The following is a 23,195-nucleotide window of genomic DNA, read 5'->3' as shown; positions in this document are numbered from 1 at the left end:
TTAATGGATTCAAAAGTAAAGGTACTAGGTAAAAGCACCCATTCAGCAAAAAGAACAGAGACAAAATTATTCCTTGGGTAAGTCTGCTGAATATTGGAGCCTAATTTGGTCTCGTTTGTAGAAGTGGGAGAGGCGCTTTCAAATTGTGGATTTGCAGATACCACAAAATAAAAGCACCTGCATCTGCCTGACTCTTCAGAGAATTTCTTCAGCCTATCCTGCAGGCTGAACGCAGGGAAAACATGGCAGAAGAAGTTCAGAGAAGTAGCTAAATGCGGCGACGACAGCGACTGCCTGCCTGGAGGGTGCTGGAGGCCCAGATGTGTGCTGGCCAGGCCAGCAGCAGTTTGTGAGATGGCTGAGCTATGAGGAAGCTACCTGTGAAGATCTGTTTATCCTCACTGAGATACTGAGTTTGCCCCTACAGTATTTCTCCCCTATAGTTCAGTGTCGAGCGTGATACCAGGTAATGCTGAGCCAGGATAATTTCAAGCAGCTAGCCCAGCTCTGGCAGAAAGGGAAGATTTTTAGGTTTCCCATGAAGAGAGAGATCTATGCCATGAACACTTACTCTGTATTTGCCCCAGGGGGTGTAGCTGCCCTTGTAAACTAGCTTGCCTTCAGCATTGCTGCGTTGCGATGTCTGCTGTCCCACGACGCACCAGCTATTCACCCAGCAACGCAAAGGGTAGGAGAGATGGCCGAGCAGTCAGACCCTGTGCTGGGGCTTGGAGACCTTGAATTCCCAGCTTGGCCACGCGTCTCTGCTTTACCCCAGGTGGATGAATTGCATTTCTGTTTCACTCCGTTGGTGGCCTGGGGATGGTTCTGCATCTCATGCACTCAGGGCACGGCCCCCCTGCATGATGGAGCAGGCTACAGGTGTTCCAGGTTGAAGCCATCTAATTGTCATCACATCACACTGTCTGAGCTTTCATCTCCTTTTGGGGAAAAACAAAACAAAAACAAACAATGTTAGCTTACTTATTCTCATCTTAGTTTCTTTTTCAAGAGCCCTTTAACCTTGTTTTCTGGGACCAGTGCTCACAGTGAGGTGTGAAAGTATCACTGAACTGTCTCTGAGCCTCAGACTCCTCTCTGCAGCCAGGTAGCACAGTTATCCCATGCCTGATAGCAACAGAAGATGCTTTTCTCTCCTCATGTGCTTTATTTGGCACTGTTAGCATCCTTTAAGACACCTTTTATTGCAGTCTGCAGTGTTGTATTATCTCTTTCCTATTCAATGTTTACCTATTTATTCTAGTGTCCGGAAACCTGTTGTGATCTTTTGATATGCATGCAGAGCCCACACAGAGTTGAAGTTTATTTTAAGGGACTAGTCAGGAAAATATTAAAGCTAGAGCTCAGTGATGCTTCACTCTTTTCAGTCCCACGCTGGCGCCACAATGAAGTCTAAAATTATCACGCTGTGGGAGTCTGGCTGTTGTGTGCACGGTTATATGATGTACAGAAGGGCAAAGCTGAGATTGCCTGGTTCCTCATGAATGAGTTTTTCCACATGCCTGAATTGTTCAAGACTTTGGTAATCTGAAATACAAATCTAAGTGGTTGCTAGAACTTATTTTAGCTGCAAAGGAATTATAAGCAGTTTGTATCTATCACTTGCCTAGATGTAGCGATCACTTGATTGCTCCTTAATAAAGTAGCTGCAAAGCCCATGCGCTCTTAAACTGATCCTTCGTTCTCATGCATTTAACTCAAGTTAGTTATAGCCACGGTTACATTTGAGACTATCATAAAAAGCGATTCATGGCGCTGGAAACCTGCAAGGGCAGCTCTCCTCCTGCTTCTCCTGTAGCAGCAAACCGAGGAGTCCCATGTCAGCTCTGGCAGCAGGGGGAAGCGGCTCGGTGAGGCTCAGGAGTGAACTGGCCCTTGGTGCATGCTAAGCACAGCTTTAGGGGAGAGCCTGGCCACCCCAGATGGTGGTGCTGCCAAGCCGGAACCCGTGCTGATGTTTGATTACCGTGCTTCATGCTGTAGGTATTGTAGATGCAGTTATTTTGGAGATAGTCGGCTCCATCAAGATTTAAGCAAGTTATTTCTTTCTGCTGCCATAGTCATCTACTGTGGCAAAATGTCCCAGCCTCAGCAGAACAGTGCCAAGTAGCCGAAGAAGTCATTTTTCACAGAGATGCTGCTGGAGGTCACTGTAGATTCCCTCATTTCAGTGGAAAAGACAACAAAGATAACATATACCACAGAAAGCACCAAAGGCAGAAGGCACGTAAATACAGCAAAGCCCCGGGGAAAACACATTAACCATGATGATTTCTGTTCTCATCAGCATACGTATGCTCAGTTCCTGGGCCGAGGCACAGCAATGCGTTGTTTCTTTACTTCCATGCGTAGCATTCCAGGTAATCGCTATTGTCTGCAGAGGGTTTTGCAGCTAATTTCAGGTAGAGAGAGATTTATCCTGGAGTAGCGCAGGAAAATTGCATAGCAGAGGGGTGGGATTTTGCACTGAGAAGAAAGAAAAATGGAGATCCGTAAGTTAGGTAGGCACATGCAACCCCTGAAACTCCCGGGCACCTCACAGGGTGGGATGTAGGCAGTAGTAGCTGGTCACTTGCACAAACAAGGTCTCAGGGTTGCTGACTTTGGGTAAGCCACAGCAGTCCTATTGTGTCATCTTGGGTCAGTGGTTATCACAACCTCTTACTCTAGCGTTCCTGGGGGAGTAAGGGAGGGTAAATGGAGGTGCTAAAATCAAAAAGATTTGTGAAATGATTTGGCAAAGCATGATTTTAAGCTGCAAGTCCAATAGTTTTTCATCACTCATTTTCTTGATTTGTTTAAACTTTAGCCTGGGAACAAAAGCTACATCTAGCATTTGCTAGTGGGGAAAGCAAAGCTTTGCTGGAGAATTCTGTTCAGAATTACAGCTGTATATGAAGCAGCATCATTCTCAGTGTGCAACTTCTACATCTTGCCTAAAATATTTCTTAAATATTCTAAACTTGTAGAACATTCTTCCCATGAAAGACACACTTAAATGGTCCTATAGCAATCCCATGAGGTCTGTGACTTTTTTCTTTAATTACTATAATGTGATGCAACGGAGCAAAGCATTCCACTAAAAAGCAGTGTAACTTGGTATTTAGAGTTGCTTGGATAGCTCTTCTGACTTTCAGCAACGATTTTCCCTAGATATTGCTGTCACTTCAGCTATTATTTGTACATTCTTTTTAATTAGTGCTCATCACTGCACTATTTCAGACTTGTAAACATCCTTATTGCATTTTTGTAACATCATTGAAATAAGGGGGATCTTTTTGCAAACTAAAAAGTTTGAGGTGAAAAATAATCAACTTCCTCTAAAACAGCATATTAATTGCAAGATAATCTTTCCTAATCCAAAGTTTGTTTATTAATGGGAATCATTTCCTTGACTCTACTGTGCTTTGAATGTGCTGTTATCTACCATTTTACTGCCTATAGTAAATTGAAGACAAAGTTATTTGAATACTGTTGAGACACCTGTGAATAATCACATGAATAACACTTAAGAAGCACTTCACTTGCAATATTAGACTGAGCTTTTCCATAGCATTGATACTGCTTGAAGAGCTTTTATTTCATTCGTTTTATTTCTGCAGTGCTGCAGGTTTGTAGCAATTATGTAGAAAAGGTACTAGAGACATTACATCTGAGCAAGGAGATGTCTCCTATGTGATGACTATTTTTACTTTTATGAAACAAAACTTATGACCCCAGCTACTTTTTTTCTGTCTTCAAATTCCCTTCTGATTTCATCTTTCTTTTGCTTGGATACAAAGAAAAGAAAAGAACAACTTGTAAGCCCTCACCACCATTAATTTGTAGACCACATTTTGAGAATGACTTTGTTTAAATATTTCTGACTTGGTTCTGTCTGTTCTGTCTATTTGTCTCTCATTACATGCTTCTGTATGTCTATCCTGTGTAGCAAGAGTTGCTTTTGCTAAACAGAATAAAATATTCCTCTTGCTGTTGCCCAAGATGTGGCATGCTCGGGGGCTGGCATCCCCCACACCAGAGCTGATCGCAGCCTGTTTCCCTATAAAGTGATTTGGTTCCTATTGGAAATGAATCCTCTTACCAAAAGACCCGAAATTAGAATAACTTTATGGTCAGAGCACTGCAGCGTTGTCTTGCAGAGGCCTTGAAGAAACGACAGGGTCTTGTGATACCTGCTGACCATCATCAGCGGATCCCTACATGACTGAGATGAAAGGGGACAGAGATCTACTGGGGATAAAAAGTGCATCTCAGTGTATAGTACAGCCAGGCATCGCCCAGCAATGCCACCAGCCCAGCATGGAAAGGATGGATCTGGTTAGAGTACAACGAGGGGCGACACTTTCCCACCCTTGTAAGTGGTGAGGTGTGGCCTGAAAAGGTTTTTGGCAAATTAACTGTCTTCTAGCCTTATCATTATGAGAAGCAGTATATGAAACATATCTATTGCTTGCCTTGTTAGAATACCCCTGTCATTTTTTTATTTATTTATTTTAAAAAGGACACAAATTCCCTACGCTCCCTGTTGTATGAAGTCCTATCTCTGGTTAGCACTGTTCCCGCGGTGTGGCAAAGGGAGAGGGCCAGACTCTGCTATCTTTGGCATATCCTAGTTTCTTCAAAGAAATTGCTGTGATGACAAAAGGCTTCTCCTCGTTTTCTACCAGGCGGAGCAAGGAAGGTCAACAGAAGAACATCATTAAATGCTCTTAATGTGTCTTAGTGCTGTAAAGCCTTGCTGTGTCTTAGGGATCTTTACAGCTGATGGCGTGGATTTATTGAACCTCACACCTATCATGAGAAACATCAAAACTATTATGACAGATTCATGTAAAAATATGAAATCATATTACTTCAAATCATTCAGCAGCTTAAACCTGGAGAGAACTGTACCTTGTCCTCCACAGCATGGAGAGTGCAAACAGAGGGGGCCTACGGTGGGCAGTCCTGGGCCTGAAATCCCACCCTCCCTATCAAAAGGGAGGAACTGTCTAAACAGAAATGCAGTGCTTTTCATGCTGGAAACCTGGAGATCGCCTGTGAGCAAAGTGCTGCTTAGGATCTGTGCATCCTCGTAAGCACAAGAGGCAAAGTTGGCAGAGAGAAGCCCTTAGTCTGCCTAATAAAAAAAGTAACTGGGGAAAGGGGTCAAGTTTCTGGAAACAGAAGTCCTAGGTCAGGCAGGTCTGAAAGCTTCTGTGTTTCTCCTAGTAACGTCACTTGGTTTTAGTGAGATTTTCTTTTTATAAAGCTTGGCCCTTTTATAACCACCTTGGGGTGCTGCAATATTCACCATGTTGCAGCACGGATATTTTCTGATCCCTAGAAGTCCTTATGCAGGCGGGGAGAGACTCAAGCAACTGCTTCTTTCTCATCCACCCTCAAGCCTGCGTTAATGCGTGCCATCCCCGTGGCCACGTTCCCATTTACATGCAAGGTTAGCAAATACAGCACGTCTGGCCAACTCTTGGGGGGTAAAGGAATCCACACGCTGTTTCGCGTGCCCATGGCAGCAACCTCTGAGGCTGTTCATGCAGCTGCTTTGACCTAGTGATTTCAGGCAAATTTCACTGTATTTGATGAACAGCTAAAGGCTGCAGTGGTTATAAGGGAAGTTCACCTCTTCATCCTCTGTCCCGATTTGAAGTTTTGCGGTTGCTTATTTTTAGCACAAGCCAGGGACCCCCCAGGAAAGCTAGCAGGGCAGGGAGGCTGGCAGACCTGCGACAGTGCCTCCATTTGTGTTAATATTGGTCCCCAATATTAATTCAGCACAGGGGCTGAATTTTTATCCTTGATGTAAATGCCAAGATGTAATTCTCCAGGCAGCAAGCGACTTCAGTGTATTTTAGTTAATTAAGTAAAAAGCACTCTTTGTATTCCGATGCTTTGCCAACACCTGAGCAGGAGCCTCATGAACGCCTGTGCTTTTGCTGCTTCTCCGTGCTGGCTGATGAGGAGCGGTGTGCAGCATTTCCTCTGGTGCCTGCTCTCCCGGACTGGAGGGGGTAAAATGGCCTGTAAAGAGTCAGCTCCTAATTGTGTCTCAAGGACAGGACACTCTCCCTGCTAATAGGGAGAAGGGGGGAGAAATCTGACCAATTTCTGAGGATATGCGTCTTGAATTATGAAAGCATAATCTCTTTATCATTCTGGGAGATTCTTTCTCAGAGTCGTTTAAGCACTTAGAAGCATTTCCTCGTAAAGAGGAGCTAATAGCGTACTTCTCAAATGTGCAACCCTGCCGTTGGAAGTGTGGCAAAGACCCCGCAGGCAGGATTCGCTGCTCAGATGTCATCGACGTGTCAGTGCCATGGTCCCCATTGTAAATCCTGGGTTTTTACAGTGATGTCCCATGTGCAGAAGATACATAAAATATGCATCAGAGACTGCATCGCAGGTAGAGGAGGAGGGTTTTCTTTCTGCTGAAACAAAGATGGCAAACGCTGAATAGATTGCAGGAGTCCAGAGCTGGCGTTTTCTTTGAGCAGTGCTAAAGCTGACTCCACTTGTAATCTGGATGGTCAGATCAGGGACTTCACTGGTCTCTATGTGCCTTCACAGAATGAAGTTTTTATTTCTCTATCTATTCTCCAGTGTCCTGTGTAGTTTTGTTTTTAGTAGACTCATGGTATGTAAGAGCGAGTACTAGTTTCTATAGTGAATCTGTCCCTGTTGCAAATTGCCCTTTTTGCCCCTAATTTCTAACCCTGCATCATCCAGAAAGTGGAAAGGACTGATCCAGCTGTCATTAAATCCTTCCCTACTAATGTTCAGTGTGACTCGTGGCTGTAGTAGCTGGAGAGGTTTCTGTGTCACTGGGAGGGGAAAAAAAAGTGGGTCTCTCAAAACTGAAGGCACTGTAAAATGATTACACTAACTCTTGACGCACACGTAAGAGTTTGGGAGCCCGCTGGATGTGTTTCACATCATAGCAGCAAGCTGATAAATGGGAACCGCGTCTGATGTGTATTCTCCTTAATGCAGGTCATTTTTGCATCATAACCATTAAATCAACATGGCCAAGGGCTGAGCTTTTTTACAAAATTGTCATGCCTAAGAAGGAGAGATAATGCCTTACCCCAAAAGATCACAGTCTAAGTGCATAAGAGAGATGAAAGGTTGGAAGGAAAACAGGCCCAGAGAGAAGAAGTAACTTCCCCAGGGCCACATAACGAGCAGCAGGGCCCAGACCACCGCACGTGCCCTTCCCAAGGCTTGGACACCTTGCTGGTGATGCCTGTCCAAGGAGGGTCCTGGTTGGAAGCTGGCTCCAGAGGGCTATGCTCTCTAAGTGCACCATATTTTGGGGAACGGTAATGTTGTGTCCATGTCTAATGCAAGTAAATCATTTTTTCAGCCTATCAGCACAATCATGAGATCAGTCTGCAGTCTCTGAAAATGAATTTAAACAGCACTGACACTGTTAAACATGTTTTAAAGTGACTGTATATTTCGTGCCTGGCTTCCCAAGGCCAAGATGATGATAATTTTCTATATTATCTGTAACACGATTAGGTTATTTCTTGCCCACTCATGTTTCTGGACATTTCAGCTAGGGCAACAGTCATTGCCAATATCGAGTGTAGTTTTGAAAGACCTCTACCAGCTTCCCTGTAATTTTTATTGGAGTAATTGAAATGTTCTAGAATCTGAAGAGAGATGGGTAATTTTCAAAGTTAGGAATAAGAATAGATTTTTTGTTGTTTCTAGCAGGATTAGTGTCTGTGTGGGAGAAATACAAAGAAAATGTGGTGGGGAGTTTTCCAGGTAACCCTGCGTGTAAGAAGGGAGTTCAGAGCACAGTGCCAGTACGCCTTTCTCAAGGGTGCCCTGTGTCTGCTGACGAAGCCTGCAATCGGCTCTTTCATGGATTCCTGGAAAATATAAACAACCCTTCATTAAAGCACAACTCAAACTTCTTTATGTTGACACATTTCTACTTCCTCTCTCCCTGTTTTTTTAGAATGAATATAAGCTTTGCAATGGGTCTGACAAAGAGTGTGTGTCTCCCACGGCCAAATTCACGAAGAAGGAAACACTGAAGGTATGTGCGCAGCTGCCAAGTTAGCATCAGCTGACCCTCTTTTACAAAACAAGTAGTACCTTCCTAACTAACCGTTGGGAACTACTGTGAGTCATTTCCCAAGACCCAGAAAAGACTGACTCTTCTAGGAGTCGTTATCAGCCAAGGGTATTATCAGGCTTCGTATACAGTATTAGATTATATATTGCAAACAGAAAAAAATCAGTGTAATTATTGTGCTCTGTTCATGTGTTACAGAGCCGTTAGGCACGTGAGGAGGATTGCAACCCTTCATTGCTCTGGTTAGGAGGGCTGTTTCTAGGCAATCTGGGCAAATAATTGCTTGAATGTTTATTTGTCTACCAAAACCAAAGTACAATTAATTTGCTTTTGGATGAAATTACTTTTAATATCTTTAATTTGAGGGGTGGGGACGATTGGGTATTCAGCCTCTCCCCTTTCCCCTCAAAGAAAAACATGTAAGCTGCAAAAATTGATGGTGTTTAGTGGAACTTCAGAAGCAAAGGAAATATCTGCTATCTCGTTACGTTGTTCCCCCTTGTGCTCCTTTCTGAGGAACCTGTGCTGGGTCAGGCTCTAGCTGTGCTATACATAGCTGTCTTTAATGCATTTTGTTCCTTCCTCCCCTGAAGAGGACGTGATTACAGCTGCTGTTTTCCTCTGTTCTGAACCAGGTACAAAAAAAAAATTACAGACAGGAGAAGAAAAGAGCTACCAAGCAACTCTTCAGCGCTCTAAAGGACCCCAGTGTGGTGATCACAGCGGACTGGCTGAAGGTATTTAGTACAAGCCATTGCTTCTGAGGCTGTCAGAAAAAGCAAGTGAGAAACACCTGCTGTGTCTGAGACGTGTGCACTAGCGCTTCCTTGAGTGAGGGAAGACTGAGTAATTTTCAGTTGGTGTTGCTGTGAAGCTCCTGCTTAAATAACTGCTATAAAAGCTATGGGGAATGTTTATGTTCCATCTTAACCTAATTCAGTCCATCTGTTCCTTGTCCTTAATAGGAACAAGGTCTCAAAAAGAACATAGTACAAAAGCAACTGATGATGTTCCTCTGCTCTTTCTTCCTCTTTTAAGGAGTCTGCTGGCCTTTTCCCATAGATGCGTTTTCCTACTGAAGAGGGAACAGACAGAGTAATAGCTCAGAAATGGGCAGATACAGCTTGTTGTATTGACAGTTGGATTTTATGTTGTCGCAGCCCAGAATGAAACATAGTGGGCTTAATGACAACTGTAATTTCTCCTTGTGCAAGGACTCGAAGAGCGACAGCTTCCCACTGAAGCCCTGAAACTTTGTACATGACGAAACAAATTTGGACTGACATTGAGAGATGTTGTCTCTGATGACTATTTTTTTCTTCATTAGAGCATTTAGTCGTCTTGATTAATCATGAATTGGTTGCCCCCTTCATAGTGGTAAAACTTAATTTTTCAAACATTTCCAAACAAATAGCTTTTTTTCTTTTTTTCTTTTAAAAAAAGGTAAATTAGGGATTTCATGAAACAATGCAATTGCATTTATGATCACTTTGAAAAACTGCTAATGCCGTTCTGCGGTCGGTGTTGGAATCTAGGCAGTGAGAAATGTATTGTTTACTTGAGAAATAAGATGGGTAACAAAATACTTTCATAGTGTTCAGTGTTGGTGATAGCTAAATATTGAGATTTTTATACAAAACACCTATGTTGTGTTTGCTGCGTCTGGAAATTTCTAGCTCAACAACAAATGATGCTGGACTATCAAAGCAGAACACCAGCGCAAGAGATGAGGGTCAGCCTACACACTGAAGACAAGAACCTTAGGCGAAATCTAACCTTACAGAGAAACGTCCCCATTCTTAAAGCTATTAACTATAATACGTGCTATCAGTTTTAATATTTCCTCTATAAGAGAGAATGTGCATTGAGCTTGACAGAGAAGTCAACCAGCTAGAGAAGGTGCTTTAAAATTGTGATATTTGACAGAACCCATTAATAGCTCTGTTTGGCAGAGCACTATTAAAATGACTTCTAAGGTCAGTTAGACTAGCTATAGCATTTCTCCCCGTGATGCCCTAATTGGCATGCTTTCCATTATTATTAACAAATCACTCTCATGTGGCTAGTGGTGCTGCTTGCCTAAAATATCAAGAAAGCTGGAAACACCAAGTCAGTAATAGAAGGGTAGATTCTGATAGCTGGATTTGCATGGTCTGGGATTTTGCTATGAGATCCCTGAGACTGTCTGCACGATGCAGTATATCCATCACAGAAAGTTTATCTTGGTCTGGCCCTGGGAGCAGTGCATCCTGGAAGTATGAATACTGAATAAATACTGGATAAATGCTGTTTTTTCTTTTAAGGAGCAACCTAAAAGCAACTTTCTGTTCTCTCCTCACCCCCGCTCCAGATCCGTGGGACTCTGAAGAGCTGGACCAAGCTGTGGTGCGTTCTGAAACCAGGAGTGCTGCTGATTTATAAAACGCCAAAGATCGGACAGTGGGTTGGGACAATCTTGCTCCATTCTTGTGAGCTGATCGAGAGACCCTCCAAAAAGGACGGCTTCTGTTTTAAGCTGTTTCATCCTTTGGATCAATCAATCTGGGCTGTAAAGGTAACAACCCTGATGAGCTGAACAACTTCTCCTTGGTCACCAAAGTCTCCGCACAATGAGAAATCTGGGTAGGAAGAAGCAGCTTTCCAAACAGGCTGCAAAGGGCAATTTGTCTTGTGTGGCTCTGTGTGAGCTGGATTTTGTCTGGCAAAGATTGTTAACTTCAGTGCAACGCCTCACAAACACTGCTATACTGCTTTGCTGCTCTGCAGTGAACTGGTGTCATCCCTTGACTCAGCAGAGAGCCTAAACTGATGGGATCTTGTAGGACTAGAGGGTTGGGGAAGTGGTGTAGAGATTTTTGAGGATGTTTGTACTATCTAGGTTTTCAGATGTTCTTAGTGATGGTGAATTGACTGCATGAAAAGATTGGGGACACTGAAGTTTGGTCATGGTGTGACATCAAAGGAACATGGTGCATTGTGTTTAGTTATATACATGTATCGTTCTTGGTGTATAGATGCATGCATAAATTGAGGAAAGGGAAAACATGTTAGTGCAGAAAGAATGATCCACATCTAGGAGCTATATCAAGCCCTGGCCTAGATCTGTTAATAGGAGATGAGGAGTTGATGCAATTAACTGACTTTCCAAAAACAAGGATGTGCAAAGCACTAAATGCTTTTGACAGCACTGGAAGAGGATTGGCAAAGCGACAAAAATCAGATGAATGATTTGACCAAGGCTTGTTTTTGTTAGTGTCTCCGAGGTTTGGGTTTGTCTGTGATGGACTGGAATCCACTGATCTGCCCAAGCCTCAGCTGTGCCACGAAGGTGTGACTTTGGATAGGTTATCTAATCTATCTTGCCTTAATTTTCTCTTCTTTGAAATGGAAATAACAAGGCTTTCTGTCCCTCATTTGTAGTCCTTGTTCTGTCTGTTGTTGCTCAGAGGCTGAGACAGTCTCTTGCTTTATGCACAGTAGCTCCAACAGTGGCCTCTGGATCTCCCTGTAGCACGAATTATTAGTAATTTCTCACACCTCTTAAAATAACTCCCTAAAGTTTTAAAGAGTTGTGTTTCTTTTTTCCTTAAAGAATAGGCAAAAAGGAAAAAGTTACCTAATGTCTATGAGTGAAGAGAAAGACCTCAGTACCTCTTGACAAGTACTGAATGCAACTTCTGTTGGATGCCCTGAAGAGACAGTACTTAACTGTTCTTGAACTTTGTTTCCCCATTAAAAACAGCAGCTCTGCAGAGTTATTGCAGATATAAATTCTCTAAGAAATATCACCAGAGTAAACAAGGCATTGCAGGTTATTGCCTTGCTGCAAGGTGGTCAGCAGAATAAGCGTGCCTGGAAAGATTCATGTGAGAGGGATGATGGCATTTGTCACTGGTACCAAAAAGTCTAATGAAATGGAGGGGAAGCCTTATGGGAGCAGATCAAGCAGCCTCACTCCTGCTCATCCTGCTGAAATGGTATACAAAGTCTTGATTTTGAGTACGGTAAAAGGAGAGAATTAAAATAAACCTCAACAATCCAGAGTAAGAGCTGCTGTTTTCTGACGGTAGCTTAGCTCTAGTCTGTGCCTAGGCTCATCGCTTTTGCTTTATGTCCCGAAGGTCTGGCTGCCACTTTGCTTCTTATTCAATTTTAAGAGTTGTGATGCTTGTCTTACTCAGAGCCTACGCCCAAGAAAGTTGTCAATCATTTGCTATCCAACAACCAAAAAATTGGTTCTGACATGACGGGTCAACTGAATTCTTCTCAAAAGCACAGTAGAAAGGATAGTGAAAAAGTAGTATCATTTAGAGATCTGAAGTGTCGCGAGATGCCAGAACTTGGTATGAGTCATCCAAAAGAAAGAGTTTTTATCAATATGCATATACATGTGTGTGTATCTAATTCCTGTGTCTCTTGAGAAAGTACATGACAGAAACAGGATTTAATGTATTAACTATGAAGGGAATATATCTCTGAAAGTGTTTGTGTACTAGAGAAGGTCCCAAGAGATTTGAGTTTTAAAGTCAAAGTATTTTTCTGAGTCTTTTGAGACAGATATTTGGAAAGCAGCATTTGAGCAACATGAGTTTCAGGATATTTCCTGAAACTTGAGTTCAGGTTGGAATGTTGTGCATGATAGATGCTTTCAGCCCCAAGGTGAACACCAAAATACACATCAAGAAATCCACCAGCAAATGGCTTGGTGTCAAAGAAGCTGTCAGCACTCTGACAACAGTTTAAGGCTGAAGCTGCTAAAAATACTGATTCATTTTATGTCATTTCATGACCTTCTTTTAAAGCAGCTGAAGCAGAGTTGACTGACTAGTCTAAACTTTTGTATAACTCTGCAAAGAAGGCTAGTTTCTCATGAAATATAGATTGGCCTGAACTCAAACAATAAGCCCAAGTTACTGTCCATCATGATAGAAGTAAGATCTGACTAAATAATTTTCACTTCTGGCTAAAGTGGCTTCTGAAATTTCCAAGGATTGTCTAGCCTAGAGCTGATGGTCTGATTTGGACTCGCATTAGAGGACTTCCAGCTGACTCAAGCTCATGAGCACCCTGTCAGTTTTAGCCCAGATGCAATGTCTGGAGGTAACTGCCAGGTTCAGCCACATACCCTGGAACAAACGTTGTCTGCTTCAAGCACTGTCCTAGACATTTATAATTGTGCTAGCCAGTTAAATTTAATGTGCAATCATTTAACTTGAGTTAGAGCAGGATGAAATTTTGGGGTACCTGTCAAATGGTAGGTACGTAGGGTGAAAGACCATTTCTTATAGTTAATAGCTAGACATAAGCACCAAGTAGCTTTTTCTCTTATAAAGCTCTCTGCTTTCTAGAGCTGTCTTAGAAGCATTTCCCTGGGAGGAGGGAATACTTTATTCTACACAGTGCCCTTGGCTTCTTGAGAGTTAGGTTTTTAGCCTGAAGCTCCTGCTTCACAATGCATATGAATTAGACCTTTTACCTTTTTGCTCTGCCTAGGCCTTTGAAAACATAAGGCCAAACCCACCAAAATCTCAAAATCGGTCATCAGCACAAGCAGCCATAAGAAAAGCTTCCCTGCACACTCTAAATGCTGCTGCGGAGACACCCTGTCCATCGTGTGATGGCAACTTGTTTCCACGCTGCTTCGGGGAAGAAACTTTTTGCGGGGATGACGGCAGGAGACCAGCGAATGCCAACCCAGTAATTATTGTGAGGGTGTGGACGTCCACCCTCTTGCTTTGCGGAGGGAGTGTACAGTTGTTGGATGGCTTCGCTTGCCCAGCTGTCCCAAATAAACGTCCTGGAATAGTTCATATTTCTGTTGGAGCTGAACGCTGTGGTGTGGGAATGCTCGTTATTAACTGCAGTTCATGCTGTCACAGATTTAGAGCAGTAAATGAGCCAGGGTCAGACCACTGGTCTGGAATGAGTCTGGAAATATATATGATTTTAATTTTATTGATTTCAGTGTTTTGAGTCATGCCTTTAAAGAAAACAAAGTTCTGGCTATGGGACTTGTGCCACTTCTTTTAGGGATGTTTGTTCTACTCCATAATACAACCCAGTTAGTTTCGTCTTCATGCTTACAGTTATCCCCAGTACTGTTAATGAAAGGGATTTTTTTTTCCCCTTTGTAAGCTTTGTTTTATGACTCTCCAGGACTCTCCAATGGAGTCAGCTCCATTTTTCAAAGCATAAACACCCCCTTTTTGATAACGCCTTTGAGTCTCAAATCAAATTTAAAGACAGGAATGATCTGAAGATGCTTCTTTGTTAGCTGTACTGTCTAGAGGCTGCAGCTGAGCTCAGGGTCCCAATGCAGCAGGGATAACATTCGCTTTTAGTAAGAGACAGTCATTGTCTTGAAGATCTTAGACTCGAAACAGGCACGATGCTTAAAGGCTGGGAGGCAGAAAGCATTATTATCTCCACTGTGCAGATACAGAACCTCATTTATTTTGCAGAGATGCTGACTTTATTTTTATGGCCTGCTTTGTTTTATGGTCCTCTGTGGGAAACAGCCACCTCCCTGTGCGAGCATGTCTTACCATTAAATACGTTTCCTTGACGGAGTGACTTGGCCACTCCTGTGTTTGTCCACATGCCCAAATACCTCCTAAAACCTTGTGCCAATCTCTGCTTCCTTTTTATTTTATTGGTTTTTATATCAGATCTTTGTATCTGTACTATTTGGTTGTGGTTTTTTTCCTCCAAGAGAGAAAATATCAATCTGTGCACTGAAAACCCCATCATGTAACGGTGTTATCAACAATTCTTGAGTGCCTGCTCAGCTGCAAGCTCGGGCATGGAAGAATGCCACCGGGAATGCTGCCTGATTGCATTAATGTCACTGGTAACGTCTTGAGCTGTTCTGATCTGGATCACTAATCAAATCCCAACTTTGCCAGTCCTGACTATTAAGCCTGTAAACAATCTTAATTTCATGAATCCTGAGCCTCTTGTGGGAGAGGAGAGGAGAGAAACAAGTGAGTAACAAGGATCCCTGTTTCTCCTGACAGTGGAAGATTGCAGAGACAAGAAGCCGGACTGGAGACTGCTGTATTCTCAGCAGTACATCTTCATGCTGTTGGCACAGATGCAATTTCATGCTTGTCCTATGCTTGCACTCTTCATTCTTTACAAATTTTGGCTTCCTGTGTGGAACTCCAAAACAAAAATCCATATAAAACCACAATTTAACTATCAGACACTTGCATATGGGAGCAGTTTTCAGTGGCAGTCAGAGAGTGAATTCTTATGTGAAAGGTTTACAGGTTCTACTCTGTTATTGAAAAATATTTTGCAATTTCCCTGCTTAGAAATTTGAGGGAGAAGTCCTTCCTTCGAGGAGCAAGATGGCATATTGTAGCGGCTCATGCTAGAAAGGAGAGTCATACTCAAACTGCAAAAATTTCCTGGCAGATTTTAAGCATTGTGTTTACTGTTCTCTAGAAACTAGAGGAAGGACTCCCCTTGATCTGGGCCAGGTGGCCATCATGCAGGCTCCCAGTGGGCCCAGATACAGTGGTGATGGGCTGCAGTCCAGCAACATGTGTCCGTGTGGGGATACCTTCAGTCTGCAGCCTCCTCCTTCCCTGGGGCAGCGCCTCGTCCCTGCAGATGCATTTACAGGAGGGAGCTTCCCCTTGCCTCCTTCCAGAAAAACTGCCAGTGCAGTAGACCTCTCTGCTGGAAGTGCCCACGGCACGAGGTGTGGGCCACCGCTTTTACGGTGATACATAAAGCAAGGGGGGTTTCACTGTTAGCAGGTCAGGCTGCAGACACACACAGTGTGTGACACATGGACAAATCCCTTTAGGTGTTGCACAGAGAGGACTAATTGCAAATATTTGACTTCTGTTCCCAAGCTACAGGAGCGAGATTCCTCCATTTCTGGGGATCTGGATAAACAAAATAGTTTTGAGGTTGAGCATAGGTTAGACGGAGCCAGATTTATGTCACAGCATGTCACTGCTTTGGAGCTGCAGCAGCAATATCCCAGTTATTAATGAGTTTCTCTTAAATTACTCCATCTATTCCTTCCTTCTTTCCTATCCCAGACATGCACACTCTGCCCACAAAGGGTAGAAACACACTAAATGCTTACTGCATCTGCTGTGCCTTACTTGGTTTTTGTCTCTGCCATTTCTAGGGCCCAAAGGGAGAAAACGTTGGTTCTATCACTCAGCCACTTCCCAGCAGCTACTTGATCTTCAGAGCAGCCTCCGAATCGGACGGTGAGTTCTGGTCTTTATTTGCTTTGGTTGGACTTCAAGGTTGGTTGATGTGGACTTCAAGGCTGCACACTCCGTGCTAGTTAAGAAAACAGATTGATGCAATAAATTGATGCATAAAGGCAAAAATGGCAGCTGACTCAACTCGAGATGCCTTTCATTAGCAAGCATCTGAACAGTTTGAGCAGATCACAGGCATGTTTCATATTCCTCACTGAACAGCCACCTTTCTGGCCTTGCTGGCCATGTGCATGGATGAAGGACCTAGGCTTGTAGCTGGAGAAAAACCACTAAATCAGTAAATACTAGAAGATGAAAGGAGCTGCTCCCAAAATCGGGATGAGAAGGGGTTTACCTGTACCCTCAGCTGGAGAGAGATTTTAATAGCTTATCTGACTAAGTCTTTCACTAGGGAGGGATCTGCCGGAGAAAAATGACATAGTAATATTGAATGCCTGTTGATAGATGTCTCTCTGCTACCAGAAATCTCTTGTGAACTTACTGTACTGTGGATTACGCTATAGCAGGCACAGATGGCCCCTGTAAAATACTGTTCTGGGAATTCACAAAATTATGGAAGGTAAATTTAGGTCAGTATATAACAAACATGCCAGCTTGCTATGTGAAAATCTCTCTAAATGACTTTAGAAGGCCTGAGATATCAGTGATTTATAAGTAGATTAGATTAAAATCATGTTTGCATTCCAGCTGACCTTCAGACTATGTGGTTTTTTGTTTTTTGGGGGGTTTTTTGCTGCTGCAAATTAAACCAGACTGTTCATTTTAGGAACATTTTTCACCTAGCCCACAAAGAATGCCGAGGCAGCTTGTTTGGGTCTTATCTAGAATAACTTCAAGAATGCACAAACATTTTATGGAGCCCAGGGGGCTTTGGAACCAGAGTCCTTCTGGCCCAATGATTAAATCTCACTTACTTCTAACAGCTGGAAAGGGGACACTAAAGATGGCAAATGATTCTTTGACATAGCATTTAGAATAAAAGGAAACTTTCTTTACTTACAGGCTTGGTGTGCTATTCATCTTGCCCCTATGCAAAGCGGGCTGTTCACAGTGACATATACCATCTAGTATGCCAGTGCAGTGAAATCATATGAAAATAAGTGGAACTTGTATAGAGCCATAGAAGCACATTTATTTCTTTGAACATGACACTTTTGTACCTCAGGGAACAACACCACTTCTACAGCTTATTTGTGTAAAGGAATACAGGATTCCACCCCAAGTGTCACCTAGGTAGAAAGATGTAGATTGATGTAATAGTCTCTTGGAAAAAAAGTGCCTTTGAGCTAGACTTGCTAAATTACAGGCATTTCAAACCCTGGTTAGACAGACAGCCCACAGAATAGATATACAGAACAATCCCACAGAGTTCCTGGGCAATTGAATAACTTCAATAACTGTCTGTCAATCCAGATCTTCTAAATTATTATTTCCTTAGAGATCCATGTAACTTGCCTTTCTGTTAACTTAGTTAGAAAGCGTGCAAAAGGAGCAGTGTGGTCACAGCGTGCATCTAAGACAAACTGCTGCCTGATAAAGTACTTCTTTCTCTTAGCATCTCAGTTGTCTTCTAAATGAAAATTTTCATTCTAGTAGAAGCCAAATGATTAAACCTTAAAGCCAGCCTGGCAAAGAGGCCTATGGCTGAACTTGTACTCCCTCTTTTTTGCAGACTGTTATAGGCTGGTTATGTGGAGTAGAAAGCTTTAGTTTTGTTTTAACTAGCCTTACCCATAAAGGCTCTCAAGCTAGCAGTAGCCCCCAGGAGATCATCAGAGGTAAGACATCTCTAGCTGTGATCTCTCTGTCTGGGTCATGCACCATAATGCTGAAAAAACACAAAAGGGACCAAATCTGGTGCATGAGAACTTTCAATATTTAAAGGCCTGTGGGAAGGTTTCTGCCCAGTGAATTATTATACATCTGTGGTATCATAAGAGCTTCAAACAGTGAGTTACTTGAACGTATTTCTATGGCCAAGATGTTTACCAAGAATCTTGGGAAGTGTGCCAAGGCCAGGTAGCTCAAAGTAGAATCACTTGAGAACTTAGCATAATTTTTATTTATTTTGCCTCTTCTCTACAGTAGGGTCTTATGGTTACATAGAAAGCTAATGTGATCAAGGGAAGAAGCAGGAACTGAGAACCCTCTAAATCAAATATCATAAATCTATATCTAGAATGTAGCTAGGACCTTTGGTTAAGGATGAAATAGCTCTTGAATGGCGCTAGCAATGCTCAAGAGCCACCTGCACCGATCTGGAGTGAGTAAATTATGCCTAATAGGTTCCATCAGTTAGTCTCAAGAGGTGACAGTGACAGCTGACAGAAATGAAGCTTTGAGAACTGTCCCTTTGGCTTTGGATTTTGCAAAAGCTTTTGATATAATATCTCACTAGAAATGCTAGCATGAAAGGTGGTGAAATTTTCAGCTGAATAAAAAGTATTTGACTTCACAGCTGAGGTCAGTGAGCTGTGAGAAGTAGGAGTACCTTGAGCAGGAAGAGGAGGTGGAGCTGCAGATGAGCGTGAAGTACAGCTTGTACATCCAAACTCACCTGTGTCCCATGAGCAAGAGCTGTCCTGGCAGGGTTACTGAGCTTTTGCTGTTGTTAGCATGGGAGTAGTTTGGGCATCTCTGCTCCATGGAGCGGTGTAGACATGCTGACAAGTAGCCAAACGCCTGAGTGTCGCACTCTGGGATCAGTGACTTGCAAATGGTATTCGCATCAATAGATGGTGTAAAACTTATGCAGACAAGGACACAAAGAACGGAAGCTGTTACTTTTAAAGAAATCTGGACAAACTGCAGCAAATTAAGGAAGCCCAGAAGATGCTACTCAAATGGTTGTAGACTATTATAAAGATTTATCTGTTGTGAACAGGCATCTCCTAGAGAGTATATGTGAGTTTGTTTCATTTCTTTTATGCACTGGACAGCCATACAGGATGCAATTATGGTCAAGAGAGACAGGGACTTAAGATGTAAAGAGCTAAGCTGGTTGACACAAATGGGCCAGGTGGGATCTGTTCCCTTGCATAATGTTAGCATATATTTGTAGTATGTTCACATCTCCTCTGGAGATGCGATATTGTGTGAATCTGCAGCATCTCTGAGGAGGTGTCCTGGCCATATTCTTCTTAATGCAGCCTCCCATGTTAATAGTTAGTGAAAAAGTGAACTGCAGAACATTTGGTGAATTTAACAGTAATTCATGGAGGCCTCTGACTTGCTGGGAAATACCGAGTTACAGCATATGTTAGATGTACAGTTCTGCTATCCAGGCAGCTATATCATGATCAGCAGCTACGTGGCCTACTTTTTTCTCTCTACATTTCAGAATCCCCTTTTCCCTCTCTGCTGTGCCATCTGTGACAGCCTGTTGGCAGGATTTGAGGTCCTGACTTCTGGACAGCCTGCTGAACCACCGCCAAGCTACAGTAAATTTCACATTCACAGACCCCCTACAGCAGTCTGCTCTGTGATGTGTTTTAAAGACATCTGGAAGGTCAAATCAGCCTACAAGGCTCAACCGGTACAAACACAGGGTCTTTCTCTCTTACTAGTTTCAGTAAAGAAAATTTATTTTTCCAAACCAGTGACTGTGTCTGCAGTTCACTTTTGTGCTGATGAGGGTGTTTGAGTTAGTTGCTGAAACTTGTCCCATGGGCACTGCCACCAAAGGGGTTATTGGGGGAACTCTGTGGCAGATAAGCAAGGCTAAATAAAGGAAACATAAACCACACTTACATTTTGTTCCTTATGTGTGTCCACTCCTCCAGGCATGCCTTAGATAGGCTCCATTGCCTGATGTGGATGGAATTATGTGGAAAAACTGATGGTCTCTCTTACTGTGTTATTGTTTCTTTAGTCATTAGTAGTCACCAGACCTTTCCCACAAAATGGATGCTCTGATCCAGGGAGAAAATTACATTATTGCAATGAGGGTCATGCACAGGAGCAACAAACCAGGAGGAAGACTGCAATTCAAAACACAGTTCACACTGAAATACATCATCAGATCCTGGGGGTGCTGGAAAAAAATTAAAGCTATCTTCTTCTTAGCCTTATGTCTGCCCCTCTTATCCCTTTCACAGCAATTTAGAATCCAGGCATTTGCAACCAGATTTTATATAGCTTGGTGCATAAACTGCACTGGCAGCTAATTGAAGGATCACATCCTTGCAGCTTGACAGCCAAAATGTAACGAATCATGCATGTAGACACCCAAGTGGTACAGCAAAATGAGAAGCAGTCAGCCGAATACGATGACCTTAATGTTCAGTGACTGAACCAAATCAGTGTCTTCCTCATCATTTGTGATTTGTGTGCACTTGAGCAAGAATTCATCGTTTCCAGGTGGCAGTCTACCTCAGGCTGATTCTTAAAAGCATCTATCTTGTAGGTGTAAGGCAGGAGGCCGAAAGCTGGATGCCTTTAATAATTCAAGAAGAATAATGCTCCCCTAGGGATGCCTGTCTGGAGGAATGTATGGTTACTAGGTGTGAAACTTTTGAAGTCTTAATTGGAAAGAGATTGATCCCAGCTGTTCCGTAGCTACAAGTATTCAATGACAAAAAGTATAGTCCCAGGATGAGTTTCGGTGTGCAACATCGTGATTGCACCTCGAGCAGATTTTTGTTTTCTTGGTGAGTGCTGAGAGAAGGTTGGCTGGCTCTTTTGATCATCCATTGCAAAATGTGGCAGATAGACTTGGCACATCAAATTATGAGTATTCCTAGGTGAGATGATGGTGACTGTAAAGAATTTCAAAAGTGAAGAGCTTTCAGCGCTACCTGTTTTTTCTGTGGGATATTGTTGTAATTTGAGAGCTGCTCGAGGACTAAGCCATACTCCAAGTATTTCTTGAAGGAATTCCTTGAACTAACCATGGTTCAGCAGCATAAGCAACCTTTTGGTTGTGTTTTTCCAAGGGGGAGGAGGAGAAGCGTTTTGTGTCATTTGTTTGTTTTTAGTGGTTCCCTTTTGTCTGTGACAAAAGTGTTGGTTTGAGTTGCAGGCTTCAAGTTTCGGCCGGGCGCCAGGTACCAGCAGCACCCTGTGGAGGTGGCCAGGGGCATCCCTGAGGAGTAGGAGGCTCCTACATGATTCCCACTGGCCAGCGGTGCCAGGGTGCCTCTCAAAGGGCTACCAAGACCTAGTCCAGCCCATTGGGCCAGGCAACCTAGAAAAGGTGTGGGACATCTGTGGGATGTGTGTTCGGCTTGCTTTGCTGCTTTTTATAAACTCATCTCTCCCTGTGATGGCTGTGAGCGTGGTTTTTGAGCCAGATGGGAGGGGTCTGTGTAGATGGACTATTTACCATCTTTCTGTCTCATCCCTGGCCATCCTCACCCAATGCAAGAGTCGCAGCTCCCCCCGGGGGCCCTGCCCTTGGAGGTCAGTGCAAAATGCCACATGCAAAGGAGAAGGGATCAAGCTCCGAGACTGCCTGGTTAAGGGAACACTTTGTTCCTTGCTCCCAGGCAAAAGGAGGTAATATAGATCTTATTGAGGCAACAGACTTTATGCAAAAATTCTCCTAAAATAGTCGCTGAGGCGGATAGAGTATCATACCATTTGGTATAATAAGTGCTTAAAAGCCTGTGGGGGGATTCTGCCATAGGCTGATAGTATGTTCTTGGATTTTCCTTCAGGATTTAAATATATGCTTGTTTTAGGGCACAGTCTGTAGAAGATTATGATAAAAATCTGGTAATTGACTGTAGTGTTTTACATTACAGTTTTAAAAACCTCAAACCTTCTAAACAAATGCAGTTGTAACTCCTTCCCAGCTCTTTTTTGCTTCCTTTATATTAATCATATTGTGCTGCTGTTCCTCTCTTAAGGAACCCGGATTCTGCTTCTCTGATCTAATTAACTTGCATACAAAAATGACTGGAGTCAACCACTCAAAGTGTGGAAATGTGAGAATTAAGGTAACCAATGAAGCCTTCATGCGGACTACTGTAACTATAGATGACAGCCTTTAATTACGTGACCGCATACTTTTTTCCTCTTCTGCAATTCCTGAGGGAGTGAGTAGACTCATTATATAAGCAATTAAGTAATCCAAATGCCAGAATTCTCCTATCCTTTTCACAATAAGGATGAATATTACTCAACAGCAAGATCACTCAAACATAAAAACATTTCATGTAGGCCTGTAGCAATGAAACAGGTTTATCTTGTGTGCAAGCCTCGAAACTCGGAGGGCATAATTTTTTGGTGTTGTGGTGCAATTAACACATTGTTGACTTGCAGAGAATGTAACCTTTTCATTTGCAGAGGAAATGCCATATGTTATGTCTGTTTCTGTGGCATATATTTGTTTGGATTCACAGCACCACCTGATGGCTGAAGGCCTGTGTCTTAGCTTTTGTACTGCTCTGCGTCCCTTGAATTTACTTTTTGTTAGAAACAACTACAGGGCCATACCCTGATGCCATTCCTGTGCTTTGTGGGGCAGAAGTAATGTTGACTGCTAATGCACAGTGTGTTTCTCTAATGAAAATTCTTTGAAAGCTTTGTGCTTCTGCACTGCAATATTAAAATGAAGACTTTTAACAAATAATTTTTTAAAATGTAGGCCCTTTGAATAATGTTTCCAAAAGTGTTAACGCTACTAGTAACACCTCCCAGGGATTTGCAGAAAGAGACATAAAACCTAAACATGTTATGCAGAAATTGCTTTTGGCAATGTGGTGGGACACCAAAGATTCAGCCAAGCCTGTGATCATATGCTGGGAGGAGTGAGTACCGGGGCAGCAGCTATGCTGGGCACGAGAGAGACCTCATCACCCCCGCCCCTGCCTGAGCACAGGGCTGTGAAT

The 23,195-nt window shown here is 42.9% G+C and overlaps 1 protein-coding gene across 4 annotated transcripts in view; it reads left to right on the top strand.

Annotated features, from left to right (window-relative positions):
- OSBPL5 (oxysterol binding protein like 5) overlaps positions 1-23,195 on the top strand; it is a 118,885-nt gene that overhangs the window by 68,977 nt on the left and 26,713 nt on the right. For all 4 annotated transcript variants that reach the window (XM_067296032.1, XM_067296031.1, XM_013957937.2 and 1 more), the window contains 4 exons: positions 7,991-8,071; positions 8,746-8,847; positions 10,461-10,664; positions 16,260-16,344. In XM_067296032.1, coding sequence (XP_067152133.1) covers positions 7,991-8,071; positions 8,746-8,847; positions 10,461-10,664; positions 16,260-16,344 — 472 coding nt within the window. The remainder of the gene's footprint in view (positions 1-7,990; positions 8,072-8,745; positions 8,848-10,460; positions 10,665-16,259; positions 16,345-23,195) is intronic.

This window comes from Apteryx mantelli, chromosome 4 (genome assembly GCF_036417845.1).
Source record: "Apteryx mantelli isolate bAptMan1 chromosome 4, bAptMan1.hap1, whole genome shotgun sequence".
NCBI classification, from domain to species: Eukaryota; Metazoa; Chordata; class Aves; order Apterygiformes; family Apterygidae; genus Apteryx; species Apteryx mantelli.
This window is presented reverse-complemented; position numbering and strand designations above follow the sequence as displayed.